General features: G+C 35.9%; 2 protein-coding genes across 3 annotated transcripts in view; both read left to right on the forward strand.

Annotated features, from left to right (window-relative positions):
• Positions 1 to 10,280, forward strand: part of LOC104597494 (Transducin/WD40 repeat-like superfamily protein) — a 40,497-nt gene extending 30,217 nt beyond the window's left edge. Inside the window, exons 11-18 of one of the 2 annotated variants that reach the window (XM_010259071.3) lie at positions 2,978 to 3,067; positions 4,827 to 4,892; positions 5,713 to 5,804; positions 6,895 to 6,960; positions 7,066 to 7,132; positions 8,335 to 8,423; positions 8,562 to 8,688; positions 9,851 to 10,280. In XM_010259071.3, coding sequence (XP_010257373.1) covers positions 2,978 to 3,067; positions 4,827 to 4,892; positions 5,713 to 5,804; positions 6,895 to 6,960; positions 7,066 to 7,132; positions 8,335 to 8,423; positions 8,562 to 8,688; positions 9,851 to 9,934 — 681 coding nt within the window. In that variant the 3' untranslated portion in view covers positions 9,935 to 10,280. The remainder of the gene's footprint in view (positions 1 to 2,977; positions 3,068 to 4,826; positions 4,893 to 5,712; positions 5,805 to 6,894; positions 6,961 to 7,065; positions 7,133 to 8,334; positions 8,424 to 8,561; positions 8,689 to 9,850) is intronic. The other variant, XM_088892376.1, reaches the window with a different exon arrangement.
• A 7,850-nt stretch (positions 10,281 to 18,130) lies between these two features.
• On the forward strand, positions 18,131 to 20,308 carry LOC104597493 (cytochrome P450 93A2-like). Its single transcript, XM_010259070.3, has 2 exons — positions 18,131 to 19,168; positions 19,317 to 20,308. The coding sequence occupies exons 1-2, from the start codon at positions 18,266 to 18,268 to the stop codon at positions 19,968 to 19,970; spliced, it is 1,557 nt and encodes a 518-aa protein (XP_010257372.1). The 5' UTR covers positions 18,131 to 18,265; the 3' UTR covers positions 19,971 to 20,308.
• The last annotated feature ends 2,764 nt before the right edge of the window (positions 20,309 to 23,072 follow it).

Below are 23,072 nucleotides of genomic sequence, written 5' to 3' on the forward strand. Positions count from 1 at the left end.
CCAGAATTCACAGGATTTCCAAGACAGCACACGTCAAAGTTTAGTTTATAGCTTCCTTCTCCAGGTCAACTCTATTCCACTACCCTTTGTTGTACCCTGTTATTAAAACCCACAATAATGTTCCAACCTCTTAGCAGGTCGTCAGACTTAACCCATTGAATTCTTTGCTGATCTGAGCCCAATGTGCAACCCTTACAGTTGTAAATTCAATCAACTTCTTCACTTCTTTGTGTTTTTCTTCAAAAATTCTGTCATTCCGTTCACACCACAAATCCTACAACGCAACCCCTCTTACACACTGCCATAAAATTCTTCCTTCGAGTAGAGATCTCATTATATGTGGTTTAAAAAGGTCCACCACATCAGAGGGTGTGGTCCACACTTCTCCCACCAAAGAGATAAAATGTTGCCAAACCCAAGAAGCATAGGGGCACAGCAAAAAGAGATGGTTGGTACTCTCCCCATTCTTCCAGCACAGAACATAAACATGGGGAGAAAGAGACCAATTTTTACACTTCCTTTGGAGTCTATCACAGGTGTTCAAGATTTTCTTAGCAGGGGGAATTGTGCTGGATGCCTGGACCACATTTCTTAGCAGGGAAAGACAGGTTTTTGTCTTGGTTAAGGACCCTAAAAAAGGAAGAACAAGTGAAATTGTGTTTAACAGATGGAATCCAAACCCTCTGATCAACACCCAAAGGAGTTAGGACAATGTCTTGAAGTAAACATATATTCACTTTTGACCTGGAAACTAATGAGTAGGGCTGTTCACGGGTCAGTTCAGTTCGGTTACACAGTATTTTGGAAACCGAACCAAACATCTCGGGTTGGCTATTATGCCAACTGAAGCCGACTGAAAAGTAGCACAAACTGACCTATAATAATTCTGTCGGATTTTCAGTTTGGTTGGTTTAAACTGAACCGAGATCTCTTGGATTCCAAAAGGTGGAGGTCTGGTCAGAGTTCGGACTCCAATTTTATGATTCAGGTTGTCTCTGGTAAGTGTTCTCCCCCTTGGAAATTGTGGTACTGGCAGACTTGTTTTCAACAGCTGACTAAAGGGCTGGAGATCCATTGCTCTCATACCTATCATGAAGGAAATCGAGTAGCTGACAGTCTTGGTAACCTTGCCTGTAACACGGCGGCCCACACTTTCTTTGACCATTTTGATAATCTGCCTCCTAGCATCCGGTGTCTGCTTTTTGATGATGGTTCTGGTATTCTGTACATTTGCGTGTAGCCATTTTTATTTTCTCCTCTTTGACACCTTTGTTTACTACGAGTTGAAGGGGATTTGTATAGCTTTTCAGAGGGGTAAGGTATTTATGTCCCCTCCTCCTAGTTTTTTCTTGAAAATTAATAAAATATACGGTGGCCACCCCTCCACTGCGAATGTTTGGGGTTAAAAAAAAAGATATGTTGGATCTTTTTTTTTTGTATTTTTTTGCAGTCTCTTGCAGCTTGCTTTGGGTTCCGTGTGAAATGATGTAGAAAATTTAAAAGAAAGAAGACAAATCATTATGGATCGTAAGTTTTATGACAATTGTTTAGACAAGTAAAATAAATTCATTTGAATATTTTATTCAAGTATCAAAATACAAAGTAATGAAAAAAGTGACAGAATTAAATAATGGATAGGGGTTATATGCATTTGCCTAGAAATGGTATAGGCCTAGGGGGTAGGGGCTAGGATTTCAGACCTACTTGTATAAAACAAAATGGTAGGTCATGTCACTGTCTTGAGATATGTTAGAAAAAGTGGTTTAGAATTTTTACTTTTATGGGAAATGAGGAAAGTGGGACATATGAGAGAGAAAGAGAGAGCTGACTTGATTTTAACAGCTATAACATATCCCACTATATATAACGATTCGGGTCAGTTTTACTCGGTTTATAAACTCATAAACTGCAACCCAAACCAATCAGTCAGTTCATCTATATCTTTAAACTGAGACCAACCGGAAATTTAAGAAAACCGGCCAACTCGGATCGAGTTGGGTTGGTTTGACCCAACTCATGAACAACCCTACTAATGAGATGATATTGGTGATATTAGATGATTCCCTTAATCATCTGCATTATATTAAACTCATATTCACTTTTGACATGGAAAAATAAGGAAATGATGATGTGATGATGGAATGGTGATCCCACATATAAGGTTGTGACCATCCGTAGATGGTTACCAAAATAAATTAATGAATCAAAACTCTCTTAATATTAAACAGCCTTGGCTTTCAAAAAAAAAAAAAAATGTATACAGCCTTGCCTCAACCATACTAGTATAGTTCCAATTAAGTATCTAATTCTCTTAGAGTGGAATCAGGGGTTTTCTAATGCATTTCGTGAAACTTGATATTTGAAGAATGAACTCCGTCAAATAATTACTTGAAGAACTGAAGGATATATTTGAAGAATGAACTCCTCTTATGAAGGGGGATGGATAAAAGTTGGGTTGGGCTTGGATGAGCATGTCATGTCTCAACTAATTTAATTGACTACATCTTTCTGTAATAACTAATTAACTACACCTTAAATGGTTGAATGATTATGCAATAAAAGGAAATTCTAGATTTTAGGTCCATTAACTTAATTTAAGTCTTTCATTCAATTTTAAGACAAAAGATAACCTAATAAATAATTAAATACATCCTTCAGTTCATCATCATCATCATCCATGCCTTATCCCAACTATATATCCTTCAGTTCTTCTGAACTAATTTCATTATTTTGTTGCTTGTCTAACTCTGTGAGCATGATTCTCATTTTTTCATTAGTGTTCTTATGATTGAATATCTTCTACTCCTAGTCCTCAATCTATGATATACTTGTTTATTTGGTATTTGGGAATGTGCAGAGCAGAATATTAGGAGATCATTCCTTAAATTTGGAGGATACATAATGATCACAATGATGTAACCATTTTTGTAAACTCCCTGAGCTTTTCAAAGAACCTCGTTTCTTTGCTTTCTTATAGGTTGTCTTTGGTGCTGGTAAACATGGGATCATCTATGCTTGGGATCTTCGTGGAGGAAGAACACCTGTTGCTTTTCAAAGTAACAAAGAGGTAAAAAGGGTTAAACATACAATTTTCTATAAAATTTGAATTTCTATTTTATTTGCCTTTCATGTACCATTTTGTTTTGGCAATCCAAAGATGGAATTAATTGTATATAGGGCAGATATGTTTTATGGATAATTAAGCCAAATCTGAAGTTGTGGATTGAGACTGAATTGTTCTAATTTCCAACATTTGATATGTTTTACATAAATAGAAAAACATAGGCATGAATTCACTCTTATTTAAAGGAAAATAAAAGGAGAAACTCTAGATGTTGTAAAATCACATTGCATCTTCTCTCTTGGAGATGGACATGACATGTGTAAACTCAACTGAACCAAAAATAGCCTGATCCTTACTACACGAGATTAGCTATGCAAATCCTACTTAGGCATTCATCCTAGTAGGGTCCATATCATCAGTCAAATTGTGAGTCCTCAAAATTTTTCCCTATATACCAACCCATATCCTTTTTGGTCCTTCCTCTAGCTCTTCTAGAACTTTCAACTTACATCTAATTGCTCCTCACTGGTGTAACTGGTTGTCTTCCATGCACATGGTCCACAAATCTTAGTCGATTGTGTGGGTGTGTGCTGGGTGTTTCAGATATTCTGTTTTAGTATGGTAACATTTTTGGGGAATGGCTGAGTTATAGGTAGGAGAAGACTAATAACTGGAAGAAGAGAGTTTTGGCGAGACACCTTCCTGAGAGTCAAACCCTTTTTTCTCAAGTTGAAGTGGGTATATATAAATAATCAGGGTTGGAGACATGTAAATATGACAAAGAAGTTTGTTATTACAGGTTCCCTTCTCTGTAACCTCAAGGGGTCCTCTCTCTATAGTCAAGTCATCTTGCATAGAATAGAGGACTAAATAATATTAGATCAAAAGAAGCCCCATACCCAATGGTTTTCTTAACCCACTAACCAAAACTTAATGTCCTTATATGTGGATCCCTAATGTAGACCACCCGAACAGTGATTTTTTGCACAATCTCATTTATGGAACCTCTTACTAGTCTATATTTGTAAAGAATTTTATGGTTTTTCTCCTATCTATCCTACATCATGCAAATATGCAGAACTCAGTTGATCCGAATTGACCCTACCATTGCTAGAAACCAAAAGATACATAGATGCACATCCACCACCACACACACAGTATGGAAGATTCTCAGACCTCTATTTGAATGACTTGTTTTTTATGCTAAAAGAGTAGAGATGAAAAAAAAAACATGTCCCATGGGGTCAATATATGACAAATTGGCATTTTAAAAAGTGACTTGGCAATTTAGGAAAGTATAGGTAATAGCTTTTCCTATCCATATACAATATAAACAGTTCCTCTTGTTAATATATGTTTACCTTTTCCACTTACCAAAAATAAATAAATTTTATATTTTTAGGAGCATTGCTACATGACTTCAGAACATGTCCAATGGTCATGCTGTCAGATTTTTCTTTGTGATATTCATACACCACTGGTTATTTGAATCTAGTATAAGTGGCCGTTAGATAACAACTGAAGTGACTGAACTGAATGGATTAATGTTTTGTTTTTCAGTGAACAAATTATTTAGGAAGTTGTGATATCCTTAATAGCTGAATCTGAAGTTGGATTGATTACTATATACTTGATTATTTTATTGTTTAATTATTTTATCTACTAAATCAAAACAATAAGTCATTCAGTTCAGCCATTACCAAATAGCCCCTGAGCGTACAATCTATTCATCATATTTGTTGTTTGATTTTTCCTTTCTCAGGCACGTCACCCTCCATTAACATCTTTAAAGATATCGATGATGTTAGAGAAGATTAAGTCTTTGAAGGTACTGGTTTTCATAATTTCGGTTATTTGTTTTTTTATTTGTTATGGTTTATTGTACATCCCAAGTTCCTGTTCAGCACCCATTCTGGTTGTTCTGTTTTTTTTTTTTTTTATGTGTTATTCTGTTTTAAAATACTTCACTTTTGTACTATATTTAAGTATCTATAGTGTATTTCTGGCATACCATTCTAGTCATTGTAAGTGAAAAGGTATGATCTAAGCTGGATACCCCTTATAGAACCAACCCTCTTTGGCCTATATAATGTGTCTCATAAGTTCTTCCTTTCTGAAAATTTAAGGAGAGAAGACAAAACCCTTTTTTCTTCTGTATGGTCAAGCAGTGTAAGCAAGCAAGACCTGGCATCCCCCCACCCCAAAAAAGAAAAAAGAAAAAAGAAAAAAAGAAAAGAAAAGAAAAGAAAAGAAAAGAAAAGAAAGAAAGAGAGAAAGAAAGAAAGAGAGAGGTAACTTCCTCTACTGTTCCCATGAAAACCAAACCTGGGCTTCCAGGCTGAGCCCACTCAGGGAAGATTCAACAGTGTTTGTATTTCAAACAGTTTGGTCCATCCCTTCAATATAAGATATTGTTGCATGGACTAAAAGGAGCAATGCAATTTTAGCAATATATTGTTTTCAGCAAAGAAATTTCATGTATTTGTGCAAAGGTTTTACATGCTATTTTTCCCATATAAAATTATTGCATTGTTTGCATTGCTGAAAACGATGGGACGCTTTTATGTCATGTGAGTTGGAAACTCTTATTTAAACTCATTAAAATTAGAGTTGATCCTTGAAATAGCCTATACTTTTATGTCTTTCAGGAACAATCAAATATTTTCTCCAAGGAAATACACTCAATTGACATTGACCCATCCTGTCCATATCAATTGGCATTCCATCTTGATGACGGTTGGTAGGTTTTGAAAATAGTTTCAATTTTGTATAATGTTTTCTTATTCTCTTTACTATTTTGTATCATGTTAATTCATGTCAAGTGTTGTATGCTACTGATTCTGTTCTGTATAACATATGCATGGCTTTTTTATATCTTCTCTGTAACAATTAATGCTTTCCCAGTTCACTAGCATATGCAAACTCATTGAGGAAAAGAAAGGGAATTGTGGATACCAAATACCAAAATGCACGGTCTGTAAGTTGATTTTATTAAAGACCTAAAGTAATGAAAGGGAAAAGGTATCATAATGGCCTTGAAGAAGTAAAGTATAATGTGAGAAAAATGGGTATGGTTTTAAATAGTTTATTTAACCTCTAACTCTCACAAGTACTGGAAGATTTTACCAATTGATTGCATCTTGGTAATAAATTGACTTCCAAGTGGTAATGCTGCTCATTAGAAGCACTGCATAGAGTATTGAGGATGGAAAGCTGTTGTTTACTATGATTGTTTTCTCATGACCAGATTCACCAGAATTTCAAAACTCTTCAGAATGTCATTTGTTGTCTCTGTTTCCAATGTCAAATACCTGTGGTTCTGTGTCTTTATCCATCCTAGATCAACTTAACCTTCCCCAAATCCATGGTTTGACTGAAAGAATGTGAATACTTTATTATCAAATTGTTGAACATTGTGAACTTATGTTTGATAACTATTTTCTTTCAAAGCTTGTCTGCAAATATGCAATATTGACTTTAAGTTCATTTTAATTTCTAACAGAAAACTGCAAATGCAAATTCTGTTAAGTTCACTGACTTCTCATCAACTATATTCGAGTTGGATTGCAAATGTAAAACATCAAATCCTTGCTCATTGCAACCATTCATTTAGACTGATTAGAATCAGTTCTTTTACTGTCTGGATATGTATTAGGCATGATGTTAACATATGGCCACCATGTTTTAATAACATCTTAGTTGAAGTTGTTTTTCTAATCCTAGATGGTACCATAAATGAAATGGAATCCAAATATGGGATAATGTGCTTCCATTAAAACATATCACTGGAATTTAATTTGCTTCTTTTGTTCTCTTCATCACTTACATAGGTCAGGTGTTTTGGATACAAATAGTTTTCAAGTGACACATGTGCATTGCCCACCCCCTGCTTGGTTGTAAGTGAAATCGAGCAACTTTTCACATGAATTGACAGTTTAACTGCAATATATTGTCCGTTCTCTAAAACTAACTGGTTACTTTTATGACTTTGTGGGGGCTAGGGATGGATCAGAGACATCAATCAATTGCTCATACTTGAGAAAACCATCATGGCTACCAACATGTTCGGTAGGAGTTTTCAATATGCGATTTATCTTGTTGATATCATGGTTCTTCCAGCTAGTTATGTCTATATCTGTATGTGATTTCTTTTTTTTTTTTTTTTGCATAATATAAAATAATTTGATATTTAAGGGAGTAGTGTATACCTACCCTGAAAGAAAGAGCCTTTTATGATCTTTCTTTCCTCTTCAAACATTGAATTCAACACCTCATGTCCAAGGTTCAAAGTATCAATACACCCAATATGCACGAACATGCATATCGGGCGTTTCAACACTATCAAACATTATGCTTTTTTATTTGTTTCCTTTGATATTTTAACAGGGGCTGTTTTAGCAGTAACATTTAAAAACACAAATTTCTTGAAAAGCCTTGAAAAATGGTGTTTCGGTGAGCCCTTGATATGGGTGTATCATATCAAAATTTTGAATCCTGCTCATGCCACCTACCCTTAAAAGAAAGAAAAATGGACAAGATAGATGGAAAGGATGCTAGTCTTGCTAGATAGTTTCAGGAAAAGTAGTAGCTATTGTCAATGTGTTTCATCTGCTTGTAAATTATTAATTCAATTTCACTCTTTGAGCATTTAAGTTGAGGACATTAAATATTGTTTCAAGGAAATGACTAATCATTCTCGTGTGTTTCGTCTGCTTATGATCTTTTGTTACTTGCACCAACAAGGGAAGCACACAATACTAATGTAGCAACAACAAATGAACAGTAAACTAATTCCCACTGGTTCTCCAAATGAAAATAAATGGAATTAAACCAAATTCAACCCCATTTTTCAACTTAATTTAGATAGTAAACACTCAAATTGACTGCTCCTGATCTTCCAAATCATACACCAAAAAGGTATTATGTGGAGAAATTAGAATTGTAATGATTTATCTGGTGGGGTAATAGCATAGGGCAAGTCAAACTTTGCATGCCTTATGTTTGTCCTCCGTTGAGTAGCTATTTGAGAACTTCTCATTGGCAATACCATGAACTAGTGAACTCAAATAATTCTTGGTCAACCTGGGTCATAATCATGAGCTCCTGCTTCACCTGCATCATTTCAACTTTTTACACCTATAATACAGATGACATTTGAACAAAAAAGAGCACACAATTGGATGTTGTTCTAGTAGGGAAAGTTTCTGGTATTGAGAAGTTTATTTCTCTTTTAAAAGAGATTAGCCTATTGGATGTATTTTCTGATGCAGATCTATGCAGTTGGGGCGTCCTCAAATAATGGTATTCATCTTTTAGACTTCTATCCTGACCCATCGTCCACTTGCCATGTGGACTTCAAGTAAGAAAAGCCAGATTTTTAATATATATATATATATATGGATCAATGCCCTTGTTATGTTGGTTAATGTCATCTTTTGCACATGGCTAATTCTCATAGTTCTGGATAATGTTTGCTGATTTTCTCTGCTTCTCTTAGTGAGGATATAGGTAGTGTTTCTGAGGGTAAAAGACGGAGCATGCAAAACAGATTTGTTCCCTTGTCAGAAGGTGTTACTGTTTGTGCTGCTCACCCCCTGAATGGTACCATCATAGCTGGAACTAAGGTAAGCATTTTTACAAGGATAAAGAATAGGTCTATGGATAGCTGTGGCCCACGTAAGGGTGTCAATGGACCAGTTTTGGATTGGACCCTGTCCAGTCCAAAATCAATTTGGACGGATTGGACGAACCAACAAGACATTGGATTGGACCAATCCGGTCCAAAATATTAGATTGGATTGGACCTGGTTTGTCCGTAACAAATTTATATTGGATTGGGTTGGATTAAGCCAATATCTGGTCCATTGATATAAGATAAGAATATATGTGTCAATGGACCAGGTTTGGGTTGAAACCAATCTAAATCAAAAATGAATTTGAACAGATTGAACGGTCCAGACATTGATGGACCAGTCCAAATTGGTCCAAAACATTTATTGGATTGGATTGGATTGGACCTGGTCCATTTATAATGGACTCACATTGGAGTGGATCGGATTGGACCAAATCCAGTCCAATTGACAACCCTAGGCCCATGGACTTGCTTCATTTCCCTCATTTCCCTCTGGTTTTGTCTCATATGGTCTCACATTATTAATTTATTCATACTTTTATATTGTTTCTACTATTTTCTAGGTTCTTAAAATACACGGTAACCTCCTTGTATAAAGCTTTTTGATTGTTTTGGCTTCATTTGCTTTGATATATATGCGTGTGTTGGGAACCGTGGGCGTTTTTTCAATAAACGCTGCCACATAGGTGCCACTTCAGCATTTAGTTCATTATGCTGATCCGTACGCATAAAGACTCACAAAAGCTGGCCTTGATTTATGTGCATGTCTACCGTTTGGGAAAGCTTCATTTTAATGCTTCCCCCAACGGTTAGGCATTTATTCACTGTTATGTTGATGTGGTGCCTAATGGCGCCTAATTGTCATAATCGGTTGACATTATTACTTTTCTCGGTTTTGCAAACAAATCAAGTACAAACGTTTAGTGAAAAAAACACCCATGGTTCCGAACACATGCATAATGGGGGCCTACATACTCCCCATTGGAAGCCTTGTTTTTCACTTCTTTTACATCAAAAGTGGTGAATCTTCATGCAACATTTTCCAAGTTCATTGGCTTTATATTTATACCTCAAGGATTGTACTAAAGTAGACCTAAATCATTAAGCTGATTCATTCTAAAATAAGTTTCACTCTGATCACATTTTGATTTCAGCAATCTTCTTTACTGGTGATATCCCAAAAGCGCCAGTCCTGTTGTAATGGAGATTACAATCGAATGGACGACAATGACTATTAGGATCTCCGACATGAGTTTAATATCTCATAAATTCAAGTGGCACTCAACTGCTAATATTCAGTTTCACATGGAAGGCTCTTACAAATTACAATGCTCGGTACTGTTACCTACTATTGCAATCAGAGATGCTGGTGATGACTACAACACGGGAAATACTACTAGTCCAGAGACAGCTTGTTAACACATTGTTCATTGTACATAGGTAAACTGGACTAGAAAGCAAACCGAAAAGGAGTCAGTTCAGTTTGATCCTGTTTCATTAATGTTCAATCCATAATGAATTGATGTTATTGCTTTTAAAGATTGAGCAGAATAAAGGAAAACAAAAAAGGTTAAGGTTGAAGGAGATTTCTGACCATCTGATCTCGAGTCTTTTGTGAGGATCAAGTACAAGGTTTAAAGTACGATATTCTGGAAACACAAAAAGTCTGTATCCATCGTTTCAACCATCAATAATCTATATTTTTTTTCACTTTGATAGCTCAAAAATACATATATTAAGAGGAAAGTTAACTTTTCAATCTGTTACCAAAGCAAAAAAAAAAAAAAAAAAAAAAAAAAAAAAATTCAAATCTATTAGCAATACCTAAACCTCGGTGTTTGGCATAGAAAACTGATACGTATCGTATGATACATATTGATACTTGGAACCTTGTTCAAGGGTGAAAGGATTAATTCATCAAATTGTATCAACAAGTGGTAAGTATTAGACATCCGGTGACTGCCCCAGACAAAGAGATATCTGAATTCTGTTTTCCGGTGACACAAAATACTGTTTATGAGCAAACACAGAAACCTCAATGTTATGGCTAGACTGGAAGCGCACGTCTGCCGCATCAAAAATCGTGTGAGCTTTGGATTTCTTGTTGTAAATATAGATTAAACACTAAAAATACAGCAGAAGAGATGTTGGCGGTAATTATTCATGTGTTGGCAGTGAGGTGAGGTATTGGCTCCATTGTCTATTCAGGTTTCGAGAACCGTAAAACATCCAATAATGCTAAAATAGCGCCTCTTCTCTTCAACACTGAAATGCAACTGGAAAAAACAAATGGGAATTTCTGCTTTCCAAGTAATTCCTGGACGACCAGATTAGAGAGAGAGAGGTTTGTAAAATGTCAATTGATTTATTCGATGAAATCTGCAAAAAGTGCAAGGGATTCTCTGCAAATAAAACTCTGCACACACAGTGGAAGTATGTGAATTCATCCACACATTGGAAAGTGGAAACATTTCCTTATGAATTTAACATACATGTGCATATGGAGTGCTAATAGCAAGGGTAGAGTGTTACAAGTAAATGTAGCTTTCTATTGCAATTGAAAGCCGGTTAAAACCGTTCGAACGGGTAGAGTGTTGCATATGGAGTGCTAATAGCAAGGGTAGAGTGTTGCAAGTATGTGCATATGGACGAACGCTCGTTCTGTTCTGACAAGAAAATCAAAAAAAAAAAAGATTAAAACCGTTCGAACGGTTTGAACGGTTCAAACGATTAATCGTCCGATTCAGTGATTCGCTGACCAAAATCAATGGTTTTAGGGGGAAATTCAGTTTTTGGGGAAAATGACCAGCTCCCGGTTTTTCTGGTCCGACCGTCCAGTCCGGTCCAATTTTGAAAAGCATGCTTAAAAGCTTATAAACAGCAAACACATATTCAGTTTGGGTGTCAAGTTGAAAAAAAAAATCAAGCATTTAATACAATTCTGGTTGTGTCCATTTATAGTGTGTTATTTAGGGCAATGGCGCCAAAAATTCAAGTAAAAATTTTTCAGACCCCATAGGGGTGGAGTGCTGGTGCTCTATGCTAGACCCATCTATAAGTTAGTGGTGGCTCAATCAGTCAACCCCCAACCTAATTGCAACCCGTTAGAAATATATAACAATATTCCAGACTCCAGAGTAATGGAAGATGGGATGAGTCCTGCCTGCGGTGAAAGATAAACAAGCCATTAACCATCGGCTTCTTAAGTATTCCATAATGAAACCGGTTTGGTTTGTTTTGGTTCCTCACTTCCATTCCAACTTATTCCCATGATGATTGATCCTTATCAAAGTGGTCGAGTAAATGCAGAGATGGACGGCTGAGATCTTGACTTACCAAACCTGCATATCCGAGACACTAGCCCATGGAAGCAAAGTGCAACCTGGAACTGCTTAATCCGAATTGGGCTAACTGGGAGGCTCTATGCTCTTCCCTCACTTAGTTGCCTTTTTCGTGTATCAGAGCCCAGCAACGACTGGCATATTATTTAAACTGTAGTCTGCAGTATTGAATCGGACCTCATCATTTAAGCTTCATAGAGGGCGAGGAGAGAGAAACTTTTTTGTTCGAAGGTTTCATCTGGTCTCCACTGAAACTCTGTTCGACAGCCTCTCCCATCTGTAGATATCAGTTCTTCTTCTTCATCAACTTGAGCAAGGAGATTCCTTCAAAAGAACCTATTCGGGGGTTTCCTCCCGTCTCTCTCATCTCCGAGAGGACATGACCCAGTTCGAAAGCTTCCATACTTCTCCACTGAGACCGTGTCTCAACAGCAAATCGCCTCCATCATTCGAGTTCAGGGTGTGCTTCTTCTCCTGTCTTCACTGAAGCACCTATTCGAGTTTTTCCTTCTTCTCATCTTCGAACAAACCGGCGACATCCAGCTACAGTCGTTTAATCACTACAAATGAAAGCATATATTGGTGGTTTACTTCGGCCAAGGATACAACCATGGCTCATATTCGTAGATCAGAGTTTCTGGTCAAGAAACCCTGTGTATATTTGGGTTTTTTGATCATCTACGCATCTAAGAATAAGATTTGCTCATCCTAGAGAATTGAAAGCTGAATATCAGTCCCAAATCCAAATCAAGTATTAGAAACCCTTATTTATTTATTTATTTATTTATTTATTTTTTGGTTTGATTCCATTTATTTTCTGGGATTCTTGAATGATTCATGCTCTCTTTTCTTACCCATCTTAATTAATTATTTACATTCTTTTTGAGGATTAATACCACTCAAAGTTGAGAGCTATTCGATGCATAAAGTCGTTCAAGCCTCTGGACCTGTTTTGAGCGCCCAAGTATCATCGCCCATCTTTTTTTGCGTACTAGCTTCAGTCGAACGCCACTGTGCATAAGGAAACAATATGCATAAAACCATAACACATTGTCATTGGCTTCACTACGCATTGGCTTCTAATGAACTGGAACTCAAACATCTCCAACCTAGTGTGATTGTTCAAACCTAAATGTATTCATCTTGGAAAGGACTATCTATGGTAACTGTTTTGTTTTATTGCAACTTTGAGCTCCTACGGCTGCCTACACCAAACTCTATCAGAGAAGAGGTCTAATAAAAGGGCCAGAGATTGAAGTAGTGAATCAAACTAAGGGACAAACCAGGTACCATCCTATTGCATCCAAGACTGCAAACAATCAAGATTTAGTTTGGACCTGATGTTGTGCACAAGTCAATTATGGTGAACTGGGTTACCGCTACTTCTGAGAGCAGATTGCTTGAGGCATTTCAGCGAAAACAGCTAAGCTTTTCTCTTTGCCTTTATTTATTCTATTCTCAAGATATGTCTGTTGCATATGGTGAGCAGTTTAGAATTATTAGTTTGAATTAGTTTTTGTATAAGCAATTACTTTAGGGATTTTAATTGAAATTCTTGCCTAATTCACGGACTGCACTGAGTTTTGTTGCAAATAGGAGGCTTATTCCTAAAACATTTGAAGTTTTGAAGTTGTTTTAGAGACTTGCAATATATTAGGAGTTGTCTCCATTTTCCCTCGTATTTTCAACCTTTAATTCAAGGAACCAAATTAAGCATGGTTTAGTGGCCTGTTCATTTCCTATTTAATAGCCTTAGAAATAGAAACTGTTCAAGTTGGGTTTTGTGCATTTTGACTCTCTTAAATGCTACCCGTTTTTCTATTTCCCAAATTTCTTTAATTGGTTTTCAAGTGGATTTTACTGTATTTAAATCAAAGTAAATTAAATTACATTGATGACTAAATCATACTGATTGCAACAATTGATCTTATTCTTTGAATCTAAAAATATTTGATGCACGTCTCCTTGGCACATCATGGCATGCTTGGAAATGGTGCTATTATAAGGTATTTGAGAGAACAAATTTCACTTCATGGGATGTTACAGCATCTGCAAATGTAGTTTATGGAGCTTCTATTTCATCTTGATAATTCTACTCGAGTGACTGCTAACTCGCATCATCCCGTTCTTAATGGGGTTGCTCACTGAATTCCCCCACCGCCCCACTGTCCCAAGTTTAATATTCAATGGTTCTTCAAACCCTTTTGAAGTGGTCGAGCAATTAGATTGTAGGTGGTCTTTGCAAAAGAAGCTGAGTCTTTTGTTTTATTTTAACAATTCTCTGAACTTTGCATTGAAATTTGGTTTGATTAGAATTCAGATCGAGAGTGATTGTCTTTGGCTTCTCAAATTTCTGTTGAAAAATGCTTCACCACCTTCCAGCTAATGGAGGATTGCAGAAGTTTAATCTATTCCTTTGCTATATATAGCTTCCATCACATAGGAGGAAATTTCAACCAAATGGCCCATAACATCTCAAAATTTACTTGTTCATTCGATCCAAAACATCTATACTTGATCTTAAGAACAAAATTTTTTCATGACTTTATTGTAAACTATTAAAGTATTAATCTTCTCATTCATAGGTGCAATGGTTGGATCTGCCACTTATGGGGTGTTCTGTAGTGTGGATGAGAAATTGGTGGGTATGAATTCATCCACACCACACCATAATCCACAGATGTTCTAAACTATGGATAGATTGTACAGACCGGACTATTCCACACCCACGGTAGCGTTTTGTAGGTGAGGTGTGGAAGTCCACACCACACTTCTTGATTCCATATATCTCATATACATTTCATTGGAGATCTACACAATCGATCATAAATGTCTAATTTTTGCATTTTAGATGGTAAATAAATTGAAAAAAGGCATCAATATGTAGACAATAATTGCATTTTTTAAATAATTAAAAAATATTATTTTAATTAGTAAAAAATAAAAAAAATAATAATATTTTAAATATTATTTTATTCATAAAATATTAAAACTTAATATTTAATTAATGAAAAAGAGTTGAGAAGGAGAACCGTCGGACTTGTGCTAGAATTAATATTAAAAATTACTATTTTATTAATAAAATGTTAAAATTTAAAAATTTAAAAATTATTAAAAGATTAAATAAAATGAGAGCAATTAGACCAATGTAACGTAGGTGCGTTACATTGAAACCTTCTCACAGATGGTCTCATCCACGGGAAAATACTATGGACAATAAATTGGGGTGTAATTCGTCCCTATTCATGCTATTTTGTAGACAGGGTCCATCCACACATAGCAAAACGCCATATCTTACTATGGATAAGACCAAAACGATCCCATCTACGATATATACACGCTACTGAACACCAACTTAGTCACAATTCCAATTTGGATCAACCTCTAATTGGTCACAATTCAAATTTGGGTAAACCTCTAATGGAGTCCTTTTTTAGACCATTGACCCATATGGCTTCTTTAATGGAGCCCATTTTTAGACGTGGAGTCCTTTTTTATTATTTTTTTCTGGGATAGAAACTACAAATTAATATGTGATCTTAATTATTGACACGAAAAAAAGCTAGAAGTTGCAGGGGAAAATATGGACCACTTACTTGCAGTCAAGTAGAACAAAAAACCATTAAACTAAGCAGGTACTTTGCCTAAACATGGCAAATATAAAGAAGGTAATTTTTACTAATTAAAAATAAATAAATAAACTAGTGGCAAGCCCGTGCTGAACACAGGCAACATTTAATTAGATATAAGGGAGATAAAGTATGTGTTTGGTAGGGGTGAGAAAAAAAAAACTAAAAAACCAAACCGATCAAAACCAAATCGAACAATCAGTTAATTGAATTGATCGATTTGGTTTCAATTCGGTGTTTTAGAAAAACTAAAGGTGTCAGTTCAGTTTCGATTAACCAATATAGAAAACTGGTGGTTAACCGAACTGACCGGTATACATATATTTCTATATATTTTATATATATTTATGTATATAATATATATATATATATTTTTATATATTACAAATTAATAAATATGCATTATACATAAATATATATTTATAATATATGATATATTATTAAATATTTTAAATATAATATTTTATATATATTTATAATTTTTATTATATATTTTATAATATATAATGTAAAAATTAAAAAAAAAAACAAAAGAACTAATGAACCAAACCGATGGTTAACTGAACCGAACCGTGAGCACCCCTAGTGTTTGGTAGAGCTTTTGTTTATTAACTAAACATTTGCACTTGATTTGTCTTCAAAACTGAGAAAAGTAATAATGTCAACCGTTTATGACAAATAGGCACCATTAGGTGTCATTACGCACTATATCAGCACAATTGTGAAAAAATGCCTAACCATTGGGAGAAACATTAAAATAAGCTTCCCCCAACGGTAAGTACACACATAAATCAAGGCTAACTTTTGTGAGCATTTATACATATGTATCACCATGATGAGCTAAATGATGATTTGACGATAATATAGCGACATTTTAAAAAACGTTTGTCACAAAACGCCCACAAAACAAAACACACAGAATAAAACATCTCCGTATGATGATTAAGTGGTGTCCTAATAGCTAGATATTCATTAATTATGTTTGGTTTCAAGATCACCATTCACCACAAATGTGTTCTTTTGAGATATGGTGTCTTGTTGATCTAGTTGAGTTTGGTTCTATTTGGAATACACTAAAATCTCATATTTCATAATACACCATATTTAATTTAATATATTTTGACAAAAAATATTTAATTTTCAAATCCCAAAGATGGATGTGATGGATCCTAAAAACCTATCATTTTAAATACACCACACCAAATTAAATAACTTGAACACACGACACTTTTTTAGTATATATTTTATTTTAAGGGGTGAACATTAATTGTGGCCGGTGAATGCTTTGTGCATTGTGAGTTCATGATGCAATATTTTGTTTAAAGGTCAACTCAATAAATGAAGAGAGGAACCATATTAATGAAAGCCACATGTGGCTGTTAATCCGGTACATTTTCTCTAGGAGCAATGTGAAATCCATCTCAAAATAAATAATTAAGATTTTTAGTTGATTTGCGAGACTAAATCAGGTTTGAAGTGATAAGAGATTATTTAACAATTAATAATATGGCACTAAATAGAATGAAATGGTGGGACGTTTATTTGCATATCTAACGGCTAGTGTTTGGATATTGGTTGATCTTGATTTGTTTATATTTGGATTCGAATTGAATATCCGTCTAATTTTTGTAGAAGAGTCTAGATCTCCTGCCAACAAAACACATTCCAAACCCCTAAGACCCTACCAAATACCAAACTCCTACGGTATTATGTTAGTAGGGTGTTAGATTATTGGACTGGCCTGATGATCGTCGAGAAAAAGCTCCCTAAAACAAATCAATATAATGAACCTAAAAGAATTTCTCAATCCAATACAACTTATTATGTTAATGGAGACAATCGAAATAGAGGGGAAATGGGTAAAAATGAAAAGTACCATTTTTATAAATGGTACAAATACAGATATTATATATATATACATATATAATTTAGGCATTTTATGTGGGAATAGGATTGAAAATATATATGAAATCAGGGAAGGAAATCAGCAGGAATAGGATTAGAAATATGAAATAAGGGAGGGGTAGAATTGGAAATATAAATCAAGGTATTGAACGATGGATCTCTTTTTATATAAGTGGGTAAGATTTATTGGACTCTTTTTTTTCTAAGTGAAAAACCTAACTGTGTAGGACTGTCAACAGATCAGGTCTGGTTTGGGATAAATAACAATCTATATTTTGGTTTTTGATAATATAAGCTTAATAAAAATGACAGTAAAATAAAAATTGCTTATATATTAATAAATCAAGTGTTTTTAATCAAAATTATCTTAAATACTCTCTGTTAAATTTTCTATTATACACATGAAATATAAAAAAAAAAAGATTAGGAAACAAACCAAAAGCGGTCCAAATCGGGACAAAATCATAAAACCAGGGTTGGTCGGTTCGAATCTGTCGGTAGAATCGACCTGCTGACAGCCCCTATAACCGTGTCCAGATCCCCCCACCCATAGCACTTCATGTCTTCTTCCCTTTTCTATTCTTTTAAAGAAGGTCCTCCCTCCATACTCCATAGTCCATAATTCAGGAATAAGAAATCATCAAACTATTGCAAATTTGAGGCAGACCGTCTCCATCCCATTCATGTATAACACATGGCTCCCATTACTGATATCCAATACTATTGCTTCCTCTTCTGCATTTTGCTCGTTTCAACTCTTCTCTTTCGATCCTATGCAAAGAAGCCAACAAACCCAAGCACCTTTCCCCCTAGTCCTCCCTCCCTACCAATAGTAGGACATCTCCATCTCATCGGACCCTTACTGCACAAATCCTTCCAAAGCTTATCCAGACAATATGGACCTCTCATTAGTTTGCGTTTGGGTTTTTCTCCCTGCATCGTTTTGTCCTCGGCTGCCTTGGCCATGGAAGTCTTCAGGACCCATGACCTCATTTTTGCATTTCGCCCAGAATTCGCTTCCACCCAATTCAACATATACAATGGTTCTAATTTCTTCACTGCACCATACGGCACTTATTGGCGGTTTATGAAGAAACTCTGCATGACAGAGCTCCTTGCAGACAGGCAACTTGCTGGGTTCGTGGGTGTAAAGCAAGAGGAGATCCGACACTTCCTGCGGAGACTTCTGGAGAGCTCTGAAAGTGGAAAGCCAGTTGATGTGGGCGCTGAGCTCACAAGACTGACAAACAACATCATATGCAGAATGGCAATGACCACAAGGTGCTCAGGGAGCACTTACGAGTCTGAAGAGGTTAGAAAATTGGGTGATGAGATTGCAAAGTTAGGAGGGAAACTTGGCCTGGGGGAGATCCTGGGTCCCTTGGGAAAATTAGACCCATTCGGGTATGGGAAGAAGTTAAGAAATTTGATTGTCCAGTTTGATGAACTGTTGGAGAAGGTTTTGAGGGAACATGAGAATGATGGTGCAGAGGGTACTAATGAAGGAAAAGACTTAGTTGATATTCTCTTGAAGACATCTAAAGATGAGAAAGCTGAGTATAAGTTGACGAGAACCAATATCAAAGCCTTCCTCCTTGTAAGATCATCATTTAATTCTTACCCTTATTTTCTGCTTTCATCTTCTCTTTCTTTTTGATTCTCTAGCAATCATCTGAAGGCTTAACTAATGCCCTTTCCCGCCTTTAAGAAGATATGATTAAGTTACAATTTTGCTTTTGTGCCAGGATATTTTTGCTGGGGGAACTGATACTTCAGCCAAAGCCATGCAGTGGACACTGGCCATGCTCATAAACCACCCTGACATACTCAGGAAGGTCAGAGCGGAGATAGAGTTTACAGTTGGAGAAACAAGATTAGTCGAAGAATCAGACATCCACAATCTTCCTTACTTGCAAGCGGTCATAAAGGAAACACTAAGACTATTCCCTGTATTGCCCATCATCGGAAGAGAATGCACAGAGGACTGCAAAATCGGAGGCTATGATGTGAAGAAGAAAAGCAGGGTTCTGATCAATCTATATGCAATCATGAGGGACCCAGACTCATGGGAGGACCCAGACAGCTTCCGGCCTGAGAGGTTCCTGATGAAGTCCAGAGAGAACTTACAAAGACAAGAGGAAATCAAGAATCAAAGTAGTAAATTCCTACCATTTGGGGGAGGACGACGAGGCTGCCCAGGAGCATCACACGCATATACCATCATGCACCTTACAGTTGCCTCAATGGTTCAGTGCTTTGATTGGGTCAATGGAGATAATGGCTTAACAGAAGTCAGTTTGGAACAGGGAGCAGGATTCAACCTGCGCATGGCGCACCCACTACTTTGTTTTCCCATACCTGTAGCCAAATTACAGCCACTCATCCCTACAGTGCTATAAAATACATATATCCTTGCCCTTTTTTTTATTTACTTGCACCCTTTATACCAACGTAGGCAAATATGGATAGAGAGCCCATTATTTTATGTTAAATAAAAAAGACTTGGTTTGGCCATTGTATTCGTTTTATGTCAAATGATTGCTTTAAATCAAACGACTTTTAGGCTGCATTTGGCATTCCTTATTTTAGCCTGCGTTTGGAATTGATGTAAATGCTTACATCGGTTCTGTTTTGTTGGTATTTGGATGAAGTGTAAATCAAGATGAATGTAAAACTCCACTCGGGTTGGGATGGAGTGGAGCTTTATGACATAAATCAATGTAAAACTTTATCTAAAGTAAAATTTTACATCAATTATCAACATAAATACTACATCGATTTAACTCCATGCTTTTTTCATCATGCTTTCTGATGTGGGGTGACCCAGCCCATGAGCGCCAGACTCGGAGCCTATCGCGGAGTGCCCACACGTACCCGCATAACTCATTGACTGTCCTCGTACGACTCCCATTTTAGGCGTTCATCTCCACCAACCTCCAAGTGGCTCAAGTATAAATAGGGAGTACCTTCCTCCGGGTGAGGGGCCGAATCCTGAATCTAATCCCACTACTATACTTAAGTATATTCACTTGGGGAATTTAGCATTTACGAGCAACCTCCTCGGAGTCCTCGTCTGAACCTAATTCCCCTCCTCATACCCTCGTACTAACTTGACCGTCGAAGACTCTGCTTCGGGTTCTCACCCGAGGCCTCTAACATCCTCTATCTTGCAGCACTTCAGCTACTAGCCCTCGGCTTCCAGTCTTCGGCCTTAGCACTTCGTCCCCGAATCCTCGAAGCCTTTGGCCCATCTTCAGAGCCCAAGGGAGAAATTACTTTGTTGCCCTCGACCAATCCGAGAAGCAACACTTTCCAAAGCTCAATCGTCACTTTTTTGTGATTCGATGTAAAACCTCATTGATGTTAAAATGCCCCTATTACATCGATTCCAAACACAACCTTAAAGATTTATTTCCTTTTTACGGTTAAAATATCCCTATAAACACTAAGTTTTTTAAATGCAAAAGGGAGTCTGAATACATGGAGAACATTTTAGGCCCTTACATGGTGTTATGCAAAGGAGATGTTCCCATTGCATAGGGGCAATGTTTTAAAAAACAATCTGGAAATGGAACCGTTCTGGCCGTTGATTTCTGGGTCAATAGGTCTAACCGTTTGGTTTAAATAGATGGCCCATTCTGACAAATAAATTAAAATAATAAAAAAAATAAAAAATAAAAAATAAAAAATAGTTAAAACCATTGAATGTATTGATGGTTCGACCACCCAGATCAACAATTTATTAATTTTTTTAATAGTTTTTTATCAAAACTAAGTTTGAAGTAAAACAGAACCACTTGTCTGAACAATTTTCAAGTCAAACAATTCGACCATCCAAATCAACGGCGGTTCAAAAACCTTGGATGGGGGTAGCATTTTATCGTGAATAAATCCGGAGTCTACGAGGAGACAAATCTGAGCAGCTTTACAGCCCGGCAGAAGATTGAGCTTTGAATTATTGACCTGATGCTAGCCCGGCACTGATGTAGTGAAGTTTCAAATTGAAAAAATAAAAAAGAAAAACACGGTACCAAACCACAGCTTTAAAGTCTTGGTGTGCATTTATTGCTCGATATTAAAATACCCACAAATACTCCTAATTGTTAGCGTTAGCTGCACCCACCTCCATATCCATGAAGTCCAAGTATCATCTCCTTCTTGTACACGCAATGTACATGCTTTTTACATGTAGTTGACTTTGATCCATTCATGTCCCTTTCATCCCCCACTATTGAAATTTTATATTTATTAATAATTTAAATAATTATTAAAATTTTAAGAAATATTTATTTTAAAAAATAGTTTTTCAATAGTTATTAAAATATTAAGAGTTTTGTTTTGTTATGATACGTAAAGGGTTAATGATTAACTGAGATTAATAGAATATAGACAAAAGTGAATGTGAATAACCACTTTTGCATTTTCTATATTTTTAAAAATGGATTGAAAATGATGATAGTGTATTATGGGTTTTAGCAGCAACTTCTCATAAAATGTCGCGTGTCTAGCTTTCTAGAAAAATAAGGTCATGTGTCTGAATGGTTGGGAGCTATAACCTGGTAATGGACTGTGGGTTTTAGTAGAAATTTCTCAAAATTGCCACATGTGTAGCTTTCTAGAAAATGAAAGGGAAATTGTCAAAAACTCACCATGAGTTTTCAGTATTTCTCGTAAACTCACCACAACTTTTCAAAATGTCTAAAACTCACCATGTCACTAACTTGACGTTAAAGATGGACAAATTGGGTTGGGTGGGTCAAGTTCGGGATGGGTCAAGATACTTCGGGTTGATTTCGAGTCGGGTTGAATTTTGGGTTGGGTTATCAAATGCTAGACCCCAACCCTAAATGTTCGGGCTAGGGTTAACCCATGGGTCAATTTGGGTCATTCCAAAAAATAATTGAAATTTAAAAAAATAAAGAAGAACTACATAAAAAATGCCAAAATTAAAAGAATTAACCTTAAAATTTCAAATATAAATAAAAAACTTGAACATTTAACAATTTAAAGAGTAACAATAAAGAGTAAAGACTAAATAGAAAAAATTAAAGAGTGGAAACTTCTAAAAATGCAAAAATAGTCCCAGTTAGACTTGACAATCGTGTAGCGGGTTGACCCCTGACCCAACCCAACCCAACCCAGTTTTTTACAGGTTGGGTTGGGTCAAGTCGTGTAGCAGGTCAACCTAACCCTGCTTTTTTGGGTTGGGTTGGGTTGGGTTCGCAGGTTGGGTCAACTTTTTGCCAGCTCCTGTTAAAGACACTAACAATTGTTAATATATTACCATTTTAACCTTCATAGAAAAATATAAAATATATACATATTTTAATATTTAGATATGAAAAAAAAATAGTTCAAAAAATATTTTCAAATATAAAAACACAGAAATTACAAAAATATAAAAAAATTATAAAAATTGCACACAAAATAAAAAATTATTTTCAAATTATAGAAAAACACAAAAATTGCTAATAAATAACAAAAAATACAGGAAATATTAT

This window comes from Nelumbo nucifera, chromosome 7 (assembly GCF_055504915.1).
Source record: "Nelumbo nucifera cultivar China Antique chromosome 7, China Antique-T2T, whole genome shotgun sequence".
Taxonomy (NCBI): Eukaryota; Viridiplantae; Streptophyta; class Magnoliopsida; order Proteales; family Nelumbonaceae; genus Nelumbo; species Nelumbo nucifera.